The 10,583-nt window shown below is 38.9% G+C and overlaps 1 protein-coding gene across 1 annotated transcript in view; it reads left to right on the top strand.

Moving 5' to 3' along the window:
- Nucleotides 1-437, top strand: part of LOC122076366 (peroxisome biogenesis protein 5-like) — a 31,126-nt gene extending 30,689 nt beyond the window's left edge. The window contains exon 13 of the mRNA XM_042641668.1: nt 240-437. Within this exon, the coding sequence (XP_042497602.1) occupies nt 240-437 (198 nt within the window). The remainder of the gene's footprint in view (nt 1-239) is intronic.
- The last annotated feature ends 10,146 nt before the right edge of the window (nt 438-10,583 follow it).

Raw genomic sequence — 10,583 nt, 5'->3', positions numbered from 1 at the left:
TATTTTAATCTATATCTTGTAAGCTTGTTGCTGTAAGTTTTTTTCTTCCCCCCCTCCTATTGTTGGAATCCGAGTCATTCGAGTCTAGTGATGATCGGTTTTGATTAATACTCTTACATAATGGAACTACATGTTCTAAAACAGAGAGAGTGAGGAGTTTGAGTTCAAGAGACTGGCCTGATGATAGCTAGTTCTTTACCGTACAAATTGGTTGGTATCTTATTTTTCTTTTTATTCAGATTCATCATGGAACTGATAGATGGGTAAATGAGTTCACTACTGAACAAAAGCGAGGTGGATCACTTGATGATGAGTGGGTCAACGAGTTTTCCAAGTTGCATGTTCAGGATTGGGCAGAAGAATTTGAGCATCAAGTTCGTGAAGGAGCTTTGGAGGGGGAATCAGCTGATAACTGGGCAAATGCGTATAACGAGTAAGTTTTCTCAATCCTTCACCAGATTTTTTATAATGTGTCTTGTTTCACCACTAAGGCCTTTTCTAGTTGGTGCTGCCGTTTTCTGCTATTGAATTCTGTAAATACTAATTCATATCTGCGTGATTGGAAAGCCTTTGTAAGTGAATATTTCCTTGATGCATTCCCAGAGCGATCTTATAACATTTTAAACATGTAATGATCTAAAGTAGGAAGTCGAATTTGATTGTTGTTCTGATCTTCTTTTGTGCGTGGAGAATCCCTTGCTTGTCAGTAGGTATTTATACACTATTGAAAATTATAGAGCTTGAATTTGAAGACCTATTCCCGTAGAGGAATGTCAATTGTTTGTCATTTTTATATTCAGTGTTTGATTACTTCCCAATTGGAGTTGAGGCTCTCTCTTTGAAGATGCAGCATGTCATAAGTTTTTTGTTGGTGGATTGGTGGAAGATCTCAATTTAAACTTTGACCCCAACACCCCCCTCCCCAAAAAAAAAGAAAGATACAAAGCTATTTTCTAGAAGTAACAAAGGATTAGGAATTAATTTTTTATCCCACACAAAATGGCAATCAACCTTAATGTGTTTAGTCCACTCATGAAAAACAGGATTGCTGACAATGTAGACATATCAATAGGCTTGGTAGTGGGAAAACCAAGTCCATGAAGAAAATATTTAAACGACATCAACTCACTAGCACTATGGGCCATAGCCCTATATTCAGCTTCAACTACTGGGCTGTGCCTCTTTCCTCTTTACCTCTTTACCTCTTTACTCATATTTCTTTTCTCATCTCTCCCCTCCTCCACTCCTGTTTGGACTTTTTCTTTTCTGTTTTGTATGGATCCATGTAGCCAACCCCATTAAGTTGGGATAAGGCTGAGTTTGTTGTTGTTGGTTTAAGGGTGATGCAGGCGAACCACAGAAAAGGGCTTATTTTAGTTGAAATAAGTGGTTTGGGTTATATGTAGTAGGCCTTTGGTCCAATGGGTTTTCATTTAATAGGGCATTGTATGAACCCATATTATGGGTAGCGAAATACGAATACGAGTTCTATTTTTTTTATCCTTTAGGAGAAGTAGGAGTGTAGGATATCTTTACTGCTTAAACCATGGTTCTACAATGAGGTTTGAGTTTTCTAGAGATTTTAGTTGCCCTCGTCAAATTGCTAGCATTGGCTTGGTTTCCTCTCCTGATTTGTTTGCCAATTTCCTATTAATTCCCTGGTCTTGTCTATTGGTTTTTCTTCTTCTTCTTTGACCATCCATGTTTCTAGGTATTGTGTAGCATACATAGTTTGAAATTTTGGGTTTTGGTCAGGTTTCGACTGAACCTGTACCATTTTGGCTGCAAGTTTTGGTTGATCATTTCAGTGGTCAAATGGCCTATTTTGGCCTAAACTTCAGGAAATCCCTAATTCAGAATCTTTTAACGTATTGGAACCTTTAGATTGTAAAATAACACACCCAAAATGTTTGTTTGGTTTTGGACCCTGGATTGCTAGTGTACGCCGTACCATGTTATATAGTTTCTTTAATATAACCTATTCTACACATAATTTACTAGTTTAACACACAAAATTCGATTAAAACAACTCAAATATGCATTATGAATGAAGAAAAACCATTTAATAGTACACTTACAAGTAGTCAAGTACAAATTTGCAAATGTCCTAGAAAACTATTTTAGTACCACATAGAGTTCCAAAGAGCCTCAAAACTGCAAAGAGATTGCTCTCGACGACGGAACCTTTCCTATGACCCCTATAACAAAAGACGACCATGTCATGGTATGCTTGAAGAAATGCTCGAAGTCCTACACAATAGCCTGATGTGTCATTGCCAACATACTCTAGGTAATCCAACCTAGAATATAGATCACTGTACCAGGAAGATGATGCAAATGTGGACCTACTGTAGTTGCTTGGTGGACCGGGCTAATATAATTGCTGGGGGGCTTCAGTATGAGAAGATGTTATCCATAAATAAAGATCCACCATGTTAATGGCCCTCATACGCAGCAGGGAATGAAGAAGACGGCATATACTTGCTCATAACCATAACCACCTTACCCACCATACGCAGCAGTGGATTACTCTCTGGAAAATGAGGGTGCAGGCCACCTTATTATCTATCCATAACCACCATATCTGCTACTCTCCTCCATGCTTAGGCCTCCTGATGCAGATAAGTCATTTAATGGGCTTATATTTATTGCAAATGAGCTTTGGGTTGGGTTATGTATGTGTTGGACCTTTGATCCCATGGGTTTCTTTGTAATGAACCACTTTCATGGGGGCCTAAAATATAGGTAGAAAGTAGGAAAACGGGATTTAATTCATTAGTTTAGTTAGAGTCCTATTTTGAGTCTATTTCTTTTGTTATTTCAATTTTCTAGTCAGTTTAGGTTTCCTGATTAGTTAAGGATTGGGTTAGGCCTTTCTTTTTTAGTGTTTGAGTCAGTTTTGAGTCATCTATATAAGTTTTTAAGGGGTTACAATATTGAACACGAATTCATGAATGAAAAAAAAAGATGGCTTATGTTGTGCTGTGGGATGCAGTTGGGTGAGATGCCCATTCACTAGTTCTTTTTCCCCCTTCTCAACCCTCCATCGAATTCTCTTTCTTTTCTTATTTTCCTTTTATTTATTTGCTGTGAGAGAGTGTTTGAGAGCTAGAGCCAAGCCTATTGGAGTACAACTTCTCTATTCAGCCAGAATTTCAGATCCTACCTAGGATTAGGAGCACTTGTGATTCTAGTCTTACATTACCTCCAAGTATTCTAGACAAACTTGGAATATCTATCTCAATGCTATCATTCTCGGCATCCGGTTTGAGCCGTTGGCATGGGTATCTCGAGTAGCCTAAATGTGTGGGGAAACGTGCATCGTGGTCGGCATCCTATGTGGCATGATCAAATTTAGTCTCTTTTATGAATTAGATGGGCTTTGGCTCAGGCTCCACCTCCACCTCCACCTGGTCATACCACACTCGATTCTGTTTCTATTATGAGATTCGAAGTTTCTTTTTATTTGCTTCTACCTATCCTCTATTCTAGCTAAGTCGCATGGTAGAGCAAACATTCTCTATGAACCCTTAAATCTGATCTTCTAAATTGTAGAAATTTTCCCCCTATTATTTCTGTTACCTTATTTAAACATCAGCAGCAGTTTCTATTATTTCCTTGTTAGCTCGTCAGTTTGGGCCCTACCTCTGCCGTAATTTCAAGTGGTCACTTTACTTGAAATCCTAAATTAGGGTGGGTGTGAGTGGCAGTATTAAAGGGCGAGTAGATGAAGAAAACCTAGAACTATATCGCCAAAGTAACCTCCTGTTGTTACACTAACACAATAACCATACTAGCAATCTGATTAATACTCCCCCTCAAGTTGGAGCATATACATCACCCATACCCATATTGGAACAGCGTTTCTTGAAAGCAGGACCAAACAAAGACTTGGTGAACATATCGCCCCATTGATCTGAATAGGAAACAAACGGAGTATCAATCAACTTCCTCATTACTATTTACTGCATCCCTCACAAACTCAAAGTAACAATAAGCTTCAATGTGTTTTGTCCTTTCATGAAACAACTGATGTTGATAATATAGATAGCAACTTGATTATCATAGAACATCTTCATAGGCTTAGTAATTGAAAACCCCAACTCTTGAAGCAATGATATTAGCCACATTAACTTGGTTGTTGTATAAGCCATAGCCCTATACTTAGTTTCAACACTGGATCTAGCCACAATCATTTGCTTCTTGCTTCTCCACGTGAAAAGATTGCCACCAAAGAATGTACAATAACTTGTGATAGATATCCTATCACTGTCGGCAGCGTCTCAGTTGGCATCAGAATTTCCAACCAAATCAGTATGCTGATGTCAGTAAATGAGTCTATCCTAGAGCAGTCTTAAGATAATCTAAAATTTGACATGTTGCCTCCTAGTAAGTCTTTGTAGGTGACTCCATACACTGATTATAACTTCAACAACAAAGGAGATGTCAGGTCTAGTAATAGTAAGGTAAATGAGTTTCCCTACTAATCTCCTGTGTTGGTGCTTGTCATCAAATTTTTCACCATCATTTGTCCCAAACTTTTGGTGTGGATCTATAGGTGTATCAACTGATTTAAAAGCAAGCATACCAGTCTCAGTCAAAAGGTTTAACAAATATTTTCTCTATGATAGACTAATCCCTTTTTTACTTCAAAGCACTTCAATACGAAGAAAATACCTAAGGGTACCCAAGTTTTTAATATGAAAATGCTGACATAGATAATCTTTCACCTTTATAATTCCAAATGCATCATCCCCATATATGATAATATGACATACACAACCAATACAATCACTCTAGAATCTAGATGACGAACAAATATAGAATGATCATAATAACATTGTGAGAATCAGCACCATGTAACAATCAAAATGAACTTGCCAAACCAGGCTCTAGGTGATTGTTTTAGACTATAAATTGCCTTGTGTAAGTTGCAAACTCTTCGAGCATTATCCCCTTGAGTAATATATCTGAGGTTGCTCCATATACCCCTCATGTAAATCACTATATAAGAAAGCATTCTTGTTATCTAATTGATATAATGCCCAATTATAATTCACAACGAAAGGAATTGACACACGAACGGAACTGAGCTGAGCAACATGAGAGAAAGTCTCAAAAGTAATCCACAACATAGGTTTGAATATAAACCTTTGCAACCAGACGGGCTTTTAGCCGTTCATCAGAGCCATCTAAATTGTACTTTATACAAGGCCTCACGATGGGCTTTAGGAATAGTGTGGGTAGATAAGGACAAGGCAAATTTATGCAGATGAAAGGTGAGAAAAGAAGCAAAATTTTCTATAGGCTATGGAGACAGAGAATTTTTAGTGCAGGAGCGGGTACCTTTGCGAAGAGCAACAAGTCATCAGGTGATAAGGAGGAAGCAAAAACTTCAATTGGGGATCAAACCGTGCAGTGGGATATGAGCAAGAACCAAACCAGGCTATACTTGCTTCTTACGCTGCTGATACACTTCGAATAGTGCTGGAAAGGTGGTAGTGGGAACACCAGCCAAGGGCAATAGAGCAGGAATAGGTGGGGAGCTAACAACATCTATGGTAGGATAATTACTAATGTCATGAAAGTATGGAGTATTCTAAAAAAGAAGTACATTGGCATTGACTAACTGTCATTGAGTAATAGGATCATTACATTTATACCCTTTCTTAGTTCTTGAATAATCTAGAAATCACACTGAATAGCTCAGAGAGATAAATTATCAACTTGAGGTTGCAAATTATGAGCCAAGCACGTGCATCGAAAAAACCCAAGGCAACAAAGAAAACAAAGGTGAATTTAGAAACACAATAAAAAGAGTGGATCGGTTATCAAGAATAGAAGAAGGCATCCGGTTAATCAAATAACATGCTATTAAGACAACATCACACCAGAAACATTTTGGCACATGCATATGAATAATAAGCGTCCGAGCAATTTCTAATCAATGTCTACTTTTTCTTTTAGTGAACCCATTTTGTTGAGGGGTACAAAACAACTTGTTTTGATGAATCATGCCATGGTTAGAATAGAAAGTAGATATTTCTTGTAGTGTGGATTTAAGGGCATTATTAGGCCGGAATTTTTTTCAATGGAAATTTCAAATTGGGTCATTTCTTAATAAAAATCCTTAAAAACATAAAGGAGTTCGGAACGATCTTTCAACATATACAAACATGTCAGAAGGAAATGATCGTCCACAAAAGTGACAAAATAAGAAAAACCTTACCGATGTTTGACAGGACATGGACCCCAAATATCTAAACGCACTAAAGAAAATAAAGGACATCTAGACACATTACGAGGAGGAAAAGAGGACCGATGATGTTTGAATGCTTCCCAAGCTCACATGCTTCACACTTGAGGTGAGACAAATTTGCAACTTGGAACCATATGTTAGAGTTTTGACAAGGATAAATGTCCCAACCGAAAAAGCAATTTGTTGTAATATGGGTACAAGGGCTAATTAGTCTTTTGTCATTAAGGGTATTCTTGTATGTTTTGCTATTCTAAAACATTCTCGTCCATTATAAATAAAGTGGGGCTGCTGTCATATTCTTACAAGCCTTTTATTCCATTAGTTTCATCATGATATCAAAGCAGAGATCCCTTTATGGGTTTTTTACCTAATGCCCTAGCCCTAGTGCCACTGCCCCTCTTGCCTTCTCTCGCATCTCTCTCTCTCTCTACTGATCAAAAGTGAGGGGAAATGTTATACCTAGAAGAGAAGACTCAGGATCAGGAAGTAATGGAGTAGCAACATAGTTGTCACAGCGACAAGGCGAACCAAGGCGGTGGAGGGTTGTCTAAGCGCTTAGGCGATAAGGCGCACGCCTTGAGGCAAACAAGGCGACCAATTGTTATTTTTCCTATTTTCTAACATTATTTAGTAAGCTATATATATATATCTTGTATCATAAAAAATCAAGATTAAGCAGCATCAAGTTATTAAAAATCAACATTTAGCCATATTAAATTATAAAAAATTAACATTAAGTCATATTAAGTTATAAAAAATCAAAATTTAGAGAGATGCTCTGGTTCTATAACAAGTTTGACTGGTCAAATGATATTATTTTTACATGAGACCTTTTGTGTCAGTTATAATATAAAACCAGCTTTCCAACAAGTCTAAGATTACTTAAATCTAAGTTGTAATGACAAAGTTATGCTCCGGTCAAACTTATTTTTAAGTGCGCGAATGCTGTTAAAATCGCTTGAACGAAAATAATTTTATGGATATCGAAACAAAAAATTATTTTACCGGACTTTTGGTTTTTAGCAATGTTTTAACATGATAAAATTTATAAAATTTTAATAATTGAGAAAAACTCCAGCATTTAAAAGTTGAAAATCGCCCCTAACAAAATCCAGTTTTTCTTCTTGGACTGGGGGGTTGACTTTTTATCCTTTTGGAATTTGATTTTTAAACTATTTTTATTGGATTCAAATAGGGGGTATTTGCTTATTTATGAATAATATCTTAAGTAAATGAAATAACAAATAGTCGCCTAGGCGTCGCCTGGACGCCTTGACAACTATGAATAGCAGTGGTTGTATGAGTGGTAGTTTTAGTTCTCCTTTTTTCTTTAGAGAATACCTATATAACTGAACCATCTTGTGTTTTCTGCTGAATCTGTGGCTCCCCCTAAATGGGAGCCTCCTGCTCCTGAATTGATGGCTCCCCCTGAACAGTAACCGTTGGGCCAATGGGAACCTCTAAACTAGTAGTTTTTATTTTAGTATCCCCCTGAGTAGCACCATCATCTATGGTAAGGTATAAAGGACAATCAAAGGTAGGAATCTGAATCACCTCTTCACTAACAGAGAACTCCCCCTGAAGAGGTGGAAAGTAAGCCTCAATCTCACGAAATATCACATCTATAGAAATAAAGGGCCGTTGAGAAGATGGATGATAGCACCGGAATCCCTTTTGAGTGGGAGAATAGGCCACAAAAATACACTTGAGTCCACGATGATCAAGCTTTTCTGCAGACACAACCAAAGATCTTGGGAGGAACAACAAAACTACGAGACCCAGATAACAACTCAATGGGAGACTTCAAAACCAAGCACCTGTGAAGGCATCCTATTGATGAGATAGGCAGCAGTGAGAACAGCATCACTCCAATAGGGAGCAGGGAGCAGGGACCCGCATCTTAAACATCAAGGAGCGAGCAACCTCAAGTAGATGACGATTCTTGCGTTCAGTCACACCATTCTGCTCCGGAGTAACCACACAACTAGTCTGATGGTTTATCCCATGATCAACCAAGAAAGACTGAAGGGAGCCATCCATATATTCCTTCCCATTGTCAGTTCGCAGTATCTTGATTTTAACATCAAACTGGGTCCTAATAAGGCAATAAAATTCCTGAAAGCACTGAAAAACTCACTCTTATAATGTAATAAATAAATCCAAGTAGAACGAGCATTGTAATTAATAAAAGTAACAAAGCAATGATAGCCAAAAACAGAGACACGACGGGCCGGTCCCCAAACATCAGAATGAATTAAAGTAAAAGGAACAATACTTCTATTATCAGAGAGAAGATAAACATTTTGAGTTTGTTTTGCCAAAACACACGCATCACAAATAAACTGGTCCATAGTACAGTGTTTAATTAATGCTGGAAATAAACTAAATAAAGTGCCCCATAGGGGGTGACCCAGATGACGATGCCTACCCAAAAGTTTGGAGAGTGCCAAAGCAGATGAAGTGTGTAGGGCCCGTGAGGGACCAGTGTTCAGGTAATAGAGGCCACCACTCATTCTACCATTGCAATCGTTGCCCTCGTCACCAAGTTCTGAAGCACATAGAGAGTAGGAAAGAATGTGACTTTACACTTTACAGTTAAAATCCTTAATAATACTACCAATGTACAGTAAATTAGTAGAAAACTTAGGAACATGTAACACAAAGGACAATGATTATGAATGAGAACATTGCATGGAACCCTACCCAACAGTAGGTGAAAGGGAACCATCAGCCACACGAACTTTGGTATTATCTAAAGAGGGACAATAGGTAGAAAAGGTGTGTAAACTGGTTATGTGATCAAAAGCCCCAGAGTCAATTATCCAGGACTGGGAGGCTACATATGCACTATGACCACAAACTATGGTATCTGAGTGGGCTGAGTAGGAGGTAGTGATTGTAGGGTAGAGATGAGGCAGCAACAACAGTAGATGATCCCATCTGTGTCAACATACGACGAAGCATAGCCATTTCGCCAGTAGAGAAGGATGCGCCTGTAGTAGTGGAGCTATCAGAATTAACTATTGTCTCGGACTGATTTGCTTGGGTGTTCTTCCCACGACCCTGATTACGCCCACGAGAATTGGTAGGACGTCCATGAAGCTTCCACCAAGTTTCCCTTATGTGACCTCCTTGCCACAATAGCCACATCTGACAACCAGTTTGTCAGAAGAGGATGAAGTAGCGGTATGGGAACCCATACCAGTAGCGGAAACCAAAGTGGATTGATCCTGAGAAACATGTTGGAGCATCTCAGATCGACGTTGTTCCTTAGCCTGTATGATGGAATATGCTTCCTTAAGGGGGTGATGGATCACGATTGAACACATTAGCCCTAATCTGATCATATTCCACATTTAGATTGGCCAAGAAATTATAAATGCGGAACTCTTCCTCACGCTTTTTAAACCCGACAGCATCAGACTCACAAACAGGTTGATAAGTTTCATAATAGTCAATCTCATTGCACATACCCTATAGATTAGAGTAATATTGAGCCACAGAAATCTCCTTCTGAGTAGCCTGATGGACCTCTTCCTCAGTTCAAAACATTGGGCACGCTTGCCCACGTGGGAATAGGTGGCCTTGGTGGCCTTCCAGATCTTAGCAGCAGAATCAAGTAATAGATATGTCCGAGCAATAGAAGATGACAAAATTAATAAGGTAGGACATTACCATCCAGTTGGCAGCGCCCATTTATCCTAAGCAGAACTTGCAGTAGTAGGACATTTTAAAGTTCCTGTGAGGAACCCAACATAACCACGACCAGCAATCAACCGGTGGTAAGACCAAGACCGATTAGATAGTTGCTCCCATCCAACTTGATGGTGCTAGTAGGGAAGAGAGGATAGTCATGACTTGAGGAACGACCCCTTACTTCCTAAGTAACTGATATCTCAAAATCCTCAGATGCCATGGGTGCAGATTCAACACAATTACAAGAGAGGACGACCAATCCAAAGCTAATCAAGCATTAGGTCGAGCATAAGTGACGGGAAGACAAAGGCCCCCAGTGGGAGAACAGTAGAACACTCACCACTGAAGAAGAGAGCATAGGAGAGGCAAAAGTGCCCCCTTTATATATATATAGATATTCCTAGCGCATGGGTTGGGTAAGTCGGTGGTCTAGGATTAAAGTAGGGTACCTCAAGTTAGGTGGTCAGGTTTGGGTTAGTCGAGTGGGGCTGGGATTATAGGTGGTCTGGTTAGGTTTAGAAATTTTATAGAATTCTAGTTGTTGCAGGAACTCGTGGCGAGGATGGAGATCAGCAGAGGCGAGATGTTTGGGGGATCTGCTCTGGTTGTTTCAGAAGGTCGCAGCGAG

This window comes from Macadamia integrifolia, chromosome 4 (assembly GCF_013358625.1).
Source record: "Macadamia integrifolia cultivar HAES 741 chromosome 4, SCU_Mint_v3, whole genome shotgun sequence".
NCBI classification, from domain to species: domain Eukaryota; kingdom Viridiplantae; phylum Streptophyta; class Magnoliopsida; order Proteales; family Proteaceae; genus Macadamia; species Macadamia integrifolia.
The sequence above is the reverse complement of the archived record's forward strand: the minus strand, read 5'-3'. Positions and strand labels throughout refer to the sequence as shown.